At 45.1% G+C, this 12,845-nt stretch overlaps 1 protein-coding gene across 1 annotated transcript in view; it reads left to right on the top strand.

Moving 5' to 3' along the window:
• The first annotated feature begins 235 nt into the window (after nucleotides 1-235).
• The window catches only part of ATAD2 (ATPase family AAA domain containing 2), a 94,041-nt gene continuing 81,431 nt past the window's right edge, over nucleotides 236-12,845 (top strand). Inside the window, 3 exon segments of the mRNA XM_032803507.2 lie at nucleotides 236-814; nucleotides 10,707-10,849; nucleotides 12,004-12,053. Of these exon segments, the coding sequence (XP_032659398.1) occupies nucleotides 584-814; nucleotides 10,707-10,849; nucleotides 12,004-12,053 (424 nt within the window). The 5' untranslated portion in view covers nucleotides 236-583.

Below are 12,845 nucleotides of genomic sequence, written 5' to 3'. Positions count from 1 at the left end.
ACGGGGGGTAATGATAGTGACAAGGACCTGCTGAATTAGAGCCCTGGCCTCTACAGCAGGCCCCTGCAACACCTGCACCTGCCTGGCGGGGATCAGGCTCGGCGAGGAACAGCTGTGTGAGCTCTCCAGCCGTGTCTCTTTAAGGGCCTGGCATTTGAATCCTCTTTCCGCGGGAAGCAATGGAGCAGGCGGGCTGAGCGCGTTTCTCTTAGCCAATCAGAGCCGGGCAAAACACTTCCCCCAACTTTGCTCGCGCCAAAAATTCCAACAGGACTCAGTACCGGTAGGTGTCTCTCCGCACCCTGTCCGGGACTAACCGACACGGGAAAAGAGAGTCCCAGGGAAGAAGGAGGCGGAACGTCTCCTCTGTGTGGCCGCCCGCAGGGTGTGTGGGTGAGTGAGTGTAACAGGAACAGCAGGTATCACACGACCTGCGCTTTCTCAGTAGTCGCACTACGGCTCTAATGAGGGGTGGAGGCGGAGAGATACGACGGAAAGGCGGTGAAGCGACAGCCCGCGGTTTGTGGCGCCAGAATTCGGAGAGAAGCCGCCGCCCCCCTCTTCAGCCGGAACAGGTCCGGCCATGGTGATGCTACGGAGCAACACGGGCAGTGGACGCGGCCGCCCTGTCCCGGCCGCCGCGGCCGGAGGCGGCCAAGGGTCCATCTACAACCTGATGGACGCGAGCTCCGAGTTCCTGTCCCTGAACTCCCCGGTGCTCCGGAGCCGCAGGATGGGCACCCGCTCGGCCGCAGCCGCCTCCGGCAGCAAGTGCAGCAGAGGAGCCGGGAGAGCGCCGGAGGCCACGGGCAGCGTGAGTAGCGGGGCAGCCTTGCTGCGGACAGCTATGCTGATACGTTCCCCCAGGCCCGCCTGAAGAGCGCGGACATCCTCTTCCCCCTCCGAGCCCGCCGCCGCACTGGCCTCGGCGGTGACCGTCCCCACTGACTGTGTGGGGGAGGGGGCGAGCTCTCCTGGTCACCCCCATCTCCGGGGAATTGGGGGAGGGATGGTGTTCTAAACTCCGCCCAGAAAACCGAGCCCATCCCCGTAGCGTGGCGGGGACTCTCCACAGCGGGAGCCTGTAGTGAGATACTTCCGGCTTGGCTCCCCTTTGCTGGGATCGGCTCTGCTCTGGCTTTAGGTAACCGGATTATCCGCGAAGCTGTGTTCACTCCCCACGTGCTGGCTCTGGAGCCTCCTGCTCACCTACTGTTTGAGGGTCAGAGCCTTGGCCTTGTCTTTAGGGTTTTAAGTGTGAGTGAGTGTGTGTGTGTGTGACATCATTGGCTCCACAGTAGAAAGAAAGCACTTCAGACTCATTCTGACCTAAACTTGGTGAGATCATCACTATCCTCCTGCTGTGGTTGGCCCTGCTTAGTTTATCTGCTTGTCTCCACTGTGTGTGTGTGTTGTGTGGTTTTGTTTGTTTGTTTGTTTGTTTTTTAACTGAAGGATAATTCATGAGTCCGTCACCCCAGATGAAAACTTACCTTTTAGCAGTGAAAACAAGGCCACTGCAATGAGATGTTACTGTGGTGGGTTGTGCAGATTAACATGTAGTCAGCAATGAAAAGCTTTTTTACATTTTGTTGTTAACTGTCCTTGTTAGCCTTCAGAGTTAACGTCTTGCATAAATCAGTGAGGGCAAATCCTGTCTTTACACAAGGCCTGAAGCTGCTGGAGCACAAAGTTGTAGCATCCTGAAAAGTACCAGTTTGCTGAGACCATCTGAATTTAATTCATGGCCATATGGGGGAGAGAGGAAGGATTTCCTGCTCAGGAGGGAACTACTAAGAAAAGACCTGAGCCTTTTATCTAAAAGAAAACTTCTGAAAACTAGGGAGGGTAAATCCTTGTCAGTTCCAGCTGAGACATACACAGGCATATCCTGCCTCCTCTGAACACAAACTATAAAATATTTCCATCTGCCACACACTAGGGTTCTCCCCCCTGCCCCCAATCTCCCCTGGTATGTCTCTCATCCCAGAGCCGGCCATGTTCATCCTGGCTTATTAAAAGCAATTGACAGAGTATACACAGAGTACAGTAATTTCTCGCTTAACGTGGTGGTTATATTCCTAAAAAGTGCTACTTTATGCAAAATGATGTTAAGCGAATCCAATTTCCCTATTCAAATTTATGTAAATAGGCGGGGTTAGGTTCCAGCGAATTCTTTTTTGCCAGACAAGACTTATTGTGTGCATGTGTATATGTTTTAAAACACACAATTTCATCCTATACACAGCAAGGATGATTGTGAAGCTTGGTTGAGATTGTGGAGTCAGAGGGTGGGATGTTTCCCTGGGAATGCCTTGCAGCTAAATGATGAACTAACACTGGGCTGAACCCTCAGGGGTTAATACATTATTAATGTAGCCTCACATTCTACAAGGCAGCAGGAATGGAGGGAGAAGACACAATAGACGCATGGCAATGGCTGCAAAGATTCCCCGCAGAAACTGAACTTGAGGATGAACCCATGCTGTCCCATTGGAGTACACCACTCTCTCCACTTTCTAAAGTGCCAGGTGTGTCGTGTGTGTGAGACAGAAACTGACTGCACAACCTCAACCAAACTTCACAAATATCATTGCTGTGTACAGTATGAAATTGTTTGTTTAAAACTTATCCTGTGTGTATGTATAGTCTTGTCTGGCAAAAAATAATTCCCTGGAACTTAACTCCTCCTATTTACATAAATTCTTATAGGGAAATTGGATTCGCTTAACTTAGTTTCACATAAAGTTGCATTTTTCAGGAACATAACTACAACATGAAGTACAGTAACTCCTTGCTTAAATTGCAGTTTCTCACTCCCATATCAGCCTGTGATGGGCTTTTACATCTGCTGCAGTAGAATGTTCTGAGTTGATTATTGAGAGACCCCTTCATAGGTAACAAATTGAAAAGTTAGGGGATTATTGTGGGGAATGATGTGTAAGCGTGGTTTATCCTAAATAAAAGATCTAAGCTCTTTATTGGTTATTCAGAATATAGCTGTTTGAAACATAGAAAGTCATTTGGTCAGAAAGTTAAACTGGGTCAAAATGTTAGACCCAGATCTGTCCCCCTGTAAATTCCTCTAGAATTCCTTAAATGTTGCTTATCTGCAGTGAGAACATTAGGTGTCTCACTAGTACATGCTTCAACTGGGAAGGAAAATAACTAGTATGTGAAATTCAAATGTCCAAAACTACTTTACAACTAAATACCTTTCCGACTTAAGGTGTGTGTACATGTATACCAGAATGTCATGTCACTTCTGAAGTGCAAAACAAAGGGTTGTTCAGTTAGTTGCAGAACAGTTGTAAAGCTTCATATTTGCATAATTTAAAAGCAGAACAAAAATTTAAACTTTCCCCAACAGAGTAAGTATGAGATCAGTCCAGAAGAAACATTTGGGAGCTTGAAGTTTAAAGGGATTTGAAGTGCCTGACTAAATTCCAGGATCACTACCAGTTAGCAAAACATCACAACAGAATGAAATTCTAACTTGTATGATAGAACTTTAGTTTTAGAAATGTTAGGCCTCTGTGGATGAGTGTCTTTTTTGAAAACTAATTTCTCAGTGGGGCGTTCCCTGTCTCCATAGCAGCTGGAGGCAGAATAGATCTTTGCTCTGAGCCTGGGCGTTGTACTGTCCTTTGGGAGGAATTCTCCAGAATTCTCTGCCTCCAAGCAGCACACATGAGATTTCAGGTCTCCCTTTAGCTGAGCTTTTGCAGGACTTTTAACAAACTGTCAGTTTCTTCAATGGCTTCAAGGCTTTTTTCCCTCAAAACATCAACTCTTCCCCTGCTCCCCTCCCCTTTCTGAGGTGGATTAGAAAGACAGAAACTCTCCTCCCCTTAGAAATGGCAGTCATAGACAGCAGCCCCAGGAACTCAGTTCCCAGATGGCATACAGCCAAGGTCCATGCAGGCATAGTTGAGCAGGCTCCAGCAAAACTCAGCATGGGAGCAAGATAGTTGCTGAGATAGTTGAGCAAGTTGCATGAAAGCTGTGTTCACTGAGACCAGACCGTCATCAGTGGCATGAAACTTGAGGTAAGGTGTCAGGAGGGGGGAATGTTTTTTTGTTTTTCTTCAGGACCTCCTTCACATGCATGGGATCCTTATTCTCTTAGTTTGCAGAGCAAGCAGGAAAGCTTCACTTGGACCTCCTGAATCTCAGGGGAAGGCCAGGTCCCCCAGAACAACCAGGAGGAAGAAATTCCTGCTCCCAGCCATTACATAGGCAATGTCCATGCTGTTGGTTCCCAGCTAATGGGAGCCATGAAGCCAGTGCTGTGGGCAGAGGCAGTGCGCAGAGCTACCTGGCCACACTTCTGCCTAGAAGCTGAGTAAGGGGATGTTGCCACTTCAGGAGAGTCCCCTAGGTAAGCTCCGCCCAGAGCCTGCCTCACCCTATCCCATACCTCAAGCCCTGCCCCCTTCCACACCCTAACTCTGCTGCTGCTGGCGGGGAGAAGCGGGGGCTGGGGCAACTGATGCAGGGCTGTCTGAGTTGCCCCCTGCGCCAGCTGATGCAGAAGTCACGGAATCCGTGACATACTCGCAGCCTTACTAATAACTCATTTGTCTCCAGTGGTTCTGGTTCATTTCTCATTTTGTGCAGTCAATCCCCACTCTAACAAGAAGTCTGGTGGCTCCTTAAAGACTAATACATTTATTTGGGCATAAGCTTTCATGGCTTTTTACCCATGAAAGCTTATGCCTAAATAAATGTAAGTCTTTAAGGTGCCACCAGACTCCTTATTTTTGTGGTTACAGACTGATACAGCTACCCCCTGATACTTCTAATCCTTCCCTAGGAGTGGGAGCTGCTGATCCAGCTTCCTTTGGCCCTAAGAACCAGTACTGATCTCCCCTTCTCCAATATCACCTCAGCACTTTAGCACACCCTTTTCCAGAGCTCCATTCTTGTGGATACTCTGGCTTCTAGTTTACCTCTATAGAGACGCATGAAAGTTGAAGCAAATAGACACAAGCTTTTCTAGAAGGATTTCCAAAAACAATCACTCTTTACTTTAGACAGCACAAGAGGAATACAGATCTATGTAAAATAAGAAAATTCTATATGCAATTTCTACCTCAGTATCTTCACCACTCTTGAACATTCTTTGAGAATTAGTTTGAGTCCCTTATCCTGAACTTGAATCCTCGAGCATGTTTCTCCTCTTGTACTGGATGTAAACAGAGAACTGATCTTTTTATAACTTTTAGTTAGTTTGTCAGGTGACTCCTGCTGAGTCTCAAAACCATCCAAACTCTAGTATCTTGAATCTAGTGTCCTGCTTTAGTGGGGGGGTGGAACTTGGTTGTAGTGAGCCACACTACTAAGAAGTTTGAGGGGACAGTTCTGAAGACCAGGGGAAATCTCTAAAACTGGAGCTTTGAACAGATTAGGGGTTCTCAAACTTCATTGCACTGCGACACCTTCTGAGAACAAAAATTACTACATGACCCCCTTGGGGGAACTGAAGCCTGAGCCTGCCCAAGCCCTGCCTCACTGCATAGGGGGCCAAAGCCCTAGGGCTTCAGCCCCAGCAAGGGGCCTGTAATCTGAGACCTGCAGCCCATAAAATCTTCTTTTAAACTAGATTTCCCTAACCTACTTTTCCAAGACCAATATTTCACCAGACTCTAATTTGCTGTGCATTTAAAACTTCCAAATACATGTCCCTGAGGAGTGCCATAAGTGAAAAGGAAATGTGTCTGTCTTCGTCTGGATTACAGGGCACAGCAGCCATTGCTAAAAGCTGCCTGAATCATGGCTTTGAGTGAACAAGTGGAAGGGCCAGTTACAGCCCTCACAAAATTCTAGCAGCTAAGTTATTGGCCAAGACCATCTTTAATTGAAGAGAGAGACAGAAGATAGGATCTGATTTGCTAAACGTTAGCACGCCCTCCTAAAATAAAAGGCTCAGATTCAACTCCAGGCTATCCTTGTGTGGATTCTCAGCACAATTCTAGCTTTGTATCTAGCCTGTAATTACAACAAATCAGTATATGAAGAACTTCATCAGAGGTCCAGTACTAGCATCTTTGGTGAATTCTTAATTATTTAACAGCTACGTGATGTTGGGTCCAGATAGAAGACCTTGTGCATGGGGAACATACCTGGATTCCATTATAATGTGGGACATGTAGCTCAAGAAGTAGAAATGGAGTATAATCTGTCTTGTACTATGGACTGTCAAGTTCACCCCTCCACTTTCAGCAAATGACTCTTCAGGAACGTGGTATGGATGTATGTATACCATCTTCCTGAAGAGAAGCAGCCTTGTTCGATCAAGAAGTGGATGCTCTATTTCTCAGAGTTCTACACCAAGAAAGGAAATCCAGGCCAGCTGGCTCAGCGAGATGCACTTAGAACCAGGGGAATGCAGTCTAGATTGTTTAGCCTCTTGTTGGATCACAGACCAGTTTGAAAGCCTGTTAATCAACCTATAGGCATTTAAGTCCAGCTTGGGGGGGGAAAAAATCAAGAGGTACTACATGAGAGAGAGAGAGAGACCCAAAATCAGAGGGTGATTTTATCTCATGAAGTTGGCAAAAAAGCCTCAGTCAAGGAGTAGAGACCTGCACTGCAGCATCTCCTACAGGTCGCTGGTGGCAAACTCAGTCTTTCACAGTCTCGCCCTCTCTAGGCAGATAAGACTACCTCTGAGAAGAACTGCAAGTTGTTCAGTGCTGAATATGAACTCCAGTCTTCTCCGCTATTTCCTCAACCTTCTTTCCTGTAGAAGGGTGGGAAGATTCCCAGGACTCTACTCCTGGGCCATAGTCTCTTACAGCTGCAGGCCCCTCCTTAAGCGAGCAGTTTGCTCCATTTTGGTGCAGCCTTCCTTAAGCAACTGGACATAAACTCCAGCCTCCTTGGCTATTTCCCAACCCTCTTCATTCTTGAGGTGTAGGGACTTCGCAGCACCCTTCTCCTCATGTAGTCTTGCCCAATTCCAGACTGCTCCACAGAGTCTCCTTCTAGAGCTCAGCTTTTGCTGAGTCAGCCCTGAACTGGTCCTGATTGAATTTAGGAGTACTCTCCAGCTGCTGTTGAGCTCCCAGCTATGCTTATTTCTCTTCCTGTTTCATTCCTCACAGCAAGAGTTCATTTCCCTTTCCTAGAAGGCACTCATCTCATTATTATAAGACTCAGATGCCCTCCTCCTAGGCCCAATCAGTTAACAAAACTGGGGTGTACTAATAAGGCACAGATGCACTTAGCCCTAGCTCACCCTTAAGTGCTAGTCACTCTGTGACTGCCTTTATTCATTTCCCCCCTTAGTCACTCAGAGTAAAGATGGTTAAGGAGATTATATTCACTGTGGCCTGCTCCCTAATAATCATCTTCTTGGGTCTGGGGTCTCAGACCTGAACTAGGTGTAACTGGAACTACTGCTCAAACTCCCAGCAAACCCATGCACACACAACAGAGTGTAACAGGGACCTATCCTGAATAGTATCCACTAACTCATCAACTGGGAAGCTCAGAGGAAGGAGCAGTAGTTGTTTGTTCTAAGAAAGTGATAAAAAGCCCTCCTAGCATCTCAGACGTTGTGAATCTTCTGAGGTTTAGATGTTCGCGTTACAAGGGCCACCAATCAGCAGAAGCAAAGGATATTCTATGTTTGGTTTCTATAATAAGGTGGCCTGACCCTGGGGCTCAGGGTCAACATTTCTTAGAAGGGCAAGTCTGCAAGGCATATTGCATTATAAGAAACCAATGCCTCATCACCATCACATAACACATTCTTGAAGACCACCACTCTTCTCAGTCCTCTGGCAATATGCCTATTCCTATCATGATCTTGATCTGTGGCTTGTGAGTCCCAATTAAACCATGTAGGTGGCAGGTCTCTTTCTGACTGAAAATAAGTTGCCTGCTCACCATCTCCTGATCCAACTGGGATTTCAGACCTTGGTATGCTCTCAATGAAACTTCCATCAAATTTTCTGTCAAAGATGGTAGTTCTGTGAACTAACCAGGCCTCCATCACCAAGGTGTCCACAGTGTCATAATATGAAATGGTATTATTGCCCTTCTGACTGAATCCAAACATCCTCAGAAAGAAGTGCATAAGTTAAATATGCCTATTTATTCAGTATCTCAGGTACAACTTCACATTATTATGCATTCTGAAAAGAGCAACAGTTTTCTGAGCAGAGATCACACTCTAATGAGGAGGCCTGGAAGGCTACCACAGAGACCTCCATCTACCCTTCCGTAACATGAGAAATCCTTGTCCCTGTAGATGCAGTGTTTTGTAGAAGGCTGTTACAAAACAGCGTGTTCCATTAACCCTTACTGCATGGGTAAATTGAATTCTCCCTTGGGATTACCTACTGCATTCTACATCCCGTAGTGAAGACTGTATGCCAAGGAGGAGATTGAGAGGGAAAATTCTGTGTCTTGCCTGTGAATTTTCATTCTAGGACCCTCCATGTCCAACAGTCTGACCCTCGGAGGATTGCTTTATGTCTAGGGTTTCTTAAGTATTTTGAAAAGGAAGGTGTTCCTCCAGGAAATCTCTAAATTTCAAGTCAAGGCTCTGCTGCAGATGATTTGAATTGAATAGTACTGAGGCCTGGTCTACATTTAAAAATTAGATTGACCTGCCTATGTTGCTCTGGGCTGTGAAAAGCGGTAGTTAGGTTGATCTAACCCCCAGTGGAGATGCAGCTAGGTCAATGGAAGAATTCTTCTCTTACCCGAAGAAGCAGTAGCTAGGTAATGTCTACACTACGGGATTATTCCGATTTTACATAAACCGGTTTTGTAAAACAGATTGTATAAAGTCGAGTGCACGCGGCCACACTGAGCACATTAATTCGGTGGTGTGCGTCCATGTACTGAGGCTAGCATCGATTTCTGGAGCGTTGAACTGTGCGTAGCATCCATCGTTCCGCATCTCCCCCACCCATTGGAAAATCTGGAGTGAGATCCCATGCATGTGGTTGCAAAATAGTTCGTGGGTGATTGGAATGTTGTCACTCATTCCTCCCCATGGAAAAGCAACCAGCCTCATCATTTCGCGCCATTTTTCCCTGGAATTGCCCTGACATAGCCTGCACCCATGGAGCCTGTTGCCTTTTGCACTGTCACCGTCGTTGTACTGGATGCCGGCCAGAGGTGGTTACTGCAGTCAACCGCGCGATTCATTTATCTTGCAAGATAGCAAAATTCAGTCTTCTGTACGTCTGCGCTGTCCATGGTGCTCCTGACCAGGTCGCCTGGGGGCAAGACACAACTGGGAATGACCAGGGGCGTCTTCCTCTCCTTTCAGCTTTATCTAAATAGTCGTCCTCCCCCTTAGGACAATTTTTTTTTAATTTTTGGGGCACGTGTTGCTAGGTACAGGAGCACAGCTGCTCGACGTGTCAGGATCCCACAACTGATGAGCTGATGCCTTCTAGGGGGTGTCCTGCAACAACCCCACCCGTGCTTCCCTACTCCCACCCTCCTGGGTACCGTGCATTCCCCCCCCCCCCCTTTGTGTGATGAAGTATTAAAATCGAATAAAAACCTGGCTGTTGTAGATAAAATGAGGCGGAGGCCGCCTTCCAGCTGCTATGATAGTCCGGCGGACATTAACAGTGTGGGCGCGAGCCCAGCATCCCCTGCTATGATAGCCAGCAGTAACGAATCTTTTCTTAGCATAACGGATGGGCTGCTGGAGCTCAGCCCCCAGTTTGCATTGATGAAGAAGGTTCAGCATTCTTCCATCTATTGGGAAATGACCGCGTCATCCTATTTTACCTAGCACCCCGGGAGCGACTCACCCTGAGGCCACCAGGGCACTCACGGAGCTTGATGAGACGATGCGGCTAGCATCATATTCGACCGTCTATGCTGAGTCCCTGCTTGGCCCGGTCTGGAGATTTTTTTTCAAATGCTTATGGCATTCGTCTTCTGACGACTCTGATAAACAATTCCTCCCCATACAGCTCGATCGTCAGTATTCTCCATACATCCATCTTTTGTTTGGAGCTCTTGGATTGGACTGTCGCTACCGTGCTGATCAGAGCTCCACTTGGGCAACAGAAATGAATTCAAACTTCGTGGGGGTTTTCCTGTCTACCTGGCACGCTCTGAGTTCAGATCCTGTCCCGACTTCACACTGGGCCACTGTGGGATATTGCCTGGAGGCCAATACCGTTAATTTGCGGCCACACTAACCCTAATCTGATATGGTAATACCGATTTCAGCACTACTCCTCTCATCAGGGAGGAGTACAGAAACTGGTTTGAAGAGCCCTTTATATCGATATAAAGGGCCTCGTAGTGTGGACGGGTGCAGCATTAAATCGATCTAATGCTGCTAAAATCGGTATAAACACGTAGTGTAGACCAGGCCTTTGATATGTGGATTTTTTTCCATCAGTGGAGTTAATCCCTTCTGGCAATATAAGAAGAATTTACGCCCTAGTGCCACCACAGCATAGCTGTGCTGCTATAGCGGTGACATACTCTTAGCTTCCAAAATGGAAAAATACTGCCATTCTAGAGGGTTCTTCCTGAGAAGCAGTCTTAAACTCAGGCTCTGAGTAAAGATCATGGTGATGTAGAATACTCCACTGTGAATACTCTCTGACTTGGAGGGTCCTAGAATGAAAATTTTGCAGGAAAGAAGTAATTTTCCCATTTTACTAAATGTACATGCTTTAACTAGAACATTTTCTTTTTCTTCGTCGTCTTAGGAATTTTCTTCTGACAAAGCTGACTGTTTCACTCAACATTCCTTAAGATCAATAAGAAGAAGTAACCTGCACTCTTCGGATTCTAGCTTTGACAAAAGTATGGAAACGTTAAGTGAGAATGTTAATGGAAGACACTTTACAAGGTAACTGCTCTCTTTCAGTGTCTCTTAATAATCACTGTTAAATTGAAATCTAGTCAGTTAAAGCAAGGGAGGAGTAAAAGTAATTTTAAATATTCCATCAGTTCCTAGATTGTCTTCCTAATTTTTGCTCTTTTTACGAACAGGCATTTCTTCTTTTTTGGGGAAGGGTAGAGTGGTGGGAGATGGAGGAAATGTCTTCCGTTGCTGTGTTTAAGAATCTCCGCAAACAGGGGAAGGTGGAACTAATTATACACAATGTTATCCTACACATAGTAAAAGAAAATAAAGACACTCTTTTCAAATCGTCATCTTATGGTAATATTAACTGTAATTTGAAACAATGGTAGCTTAATTTTTCAGATGTAAGAGTGGTATATAAGCTGATAGTGTCTCTTGAATTTTAAGGTGGGAGACCTTTTTTTTTTTTCCCCTGCCCCCAACAGTCAAATGTTTAACTTCCTGGGGAAAAATACTTCGTGATGAAGTTTTTTGTCTTCTCAGCAGAGTCACATTTTGTGTCCTTGTCGGTGGCTGAGAATAAACTTCCCCATTCACTGACAGCAAGTTGACTTGGTTTATGCATTCCTGCCTAACTGGTTCTTCCATCTACTTTCTGATCAGTTTATGCTTCATTTGAGCAGAGAAGGGAGCAATATAAGGATTGAACCGTGCTTTATTAAACTTCTACAGTTTAAACTAAAAAGGAATAGAAAAGATGAATGTACCATGACCAAGTGAATTTTAATGTTCACTTCACTTAAAAAATAACCTTACAATTGAATAACTTTTTTTTCTGTAACTACTGTTGCTTCTATAAGGAGGATATACTACCTCTGCCTTACCTACCATAGTCAAGCCAAGAAAAACTCCAGAGTTATAGAAGAATGCTTCACATATCAGTCCTTCTTTGACTTGTTTTTTCAAACTTTAAAACTTCAGTGGGGCAAATCAATGATCTCTTTCTAAGTCTGAAATTACAAATGCTCTCCCAGACCTATGTATGTGCCAGACCCTCTTTGTGGTCTTTGGGCCCTATAAAAATAATAGATCTTTTGTCTGCATAAGTCTGTGTTTTAAACTAGTCAAATCTAGAACTTGATGCCCAAATAGATTAAGCAGGTGCAATAACTCTGATATTTCCCTTCTTTATATAGGCAGTTGGCTAAGCTGCAGGCTGACCAAAAAAATGAAGATTGTAAAGCAGGTAAAGGAAGACAATAAATTTTGTTTTTCCAGTTTTTAGTTAATGGTAGGTTTTAAAATGCCTGTGTTTTTGTTTAACTTGAATTGTTTCACTTGTAATCAACCTGAAGTGCTGAATAAATTAAGTGTTCTTAGCTCATTTTCGGCCAACTAACTTTAATAGCAGAACTAAAATACACTGTATGCAGTATTCCATCAGTGATTGAAAGTTACTGGTTGGGCAACACTAGGGTGTCTGAATTTTCTGTGCAACCTTACGATGATGATAGAAGCCAAGAATAGTGCTTGAAATATGTAAAACTCTCTAGGTTTTGCAATCAACTTCTCATTGTTTACAGTAAACTGGTTATCCTATAATTAAAACCTGTGTGTTTATAATCAAGTTTAGGTTTTGTAAAGTGTTTGAGCTAAGTGACTATTTTGTGTACAATTTTAACTGTGTGGTACAGTAGTGATTATGAAGTATCAGAGGGATAGCTGTGTTAGTCTGGATCTGTGCAAGCAGCAAAGAATCCTGTGGCACCTTATAGACTAACAGACATTTTGAGCATGAGCTTTCGTGGGTGACTACCCACTTCATCAGATGCATGTAGAGGAAATTTCCAGGAGCAGGTATATATATGCAAGCAAGCTAGAGATAATGAGGTTAGTTCAGTCAGGGAGGATGAGGCCCTCTTCTAGCAGTTGAGGTGTGAAAACCAAGGGAGGAGAAACTGGTTCTGTAGTTGGCAAGCCATTCACAGTCTTTGTTTAATCCTGAGCTGATGGTGTCAAATTTGCAGATGAACTGAAG

This window comes from Chelonoidis abingdonii, chromosome 2 (assembly GCF_003597395.2).
Source record: "Chelonoidis abingdonii isolate Lonesome George chromosome 2, CheloAbing_2.0, whole genome shotgun sequence".
Taxonomy (NCBI): Eukaryota; Metazoa; Chordata; order Testudines; family Testudinidae; genus Chelonoidis; species Chelonoidis abingdonii.
This window is presented reverse-complemented; position numbering and strand designations above follow the sequence as displayed.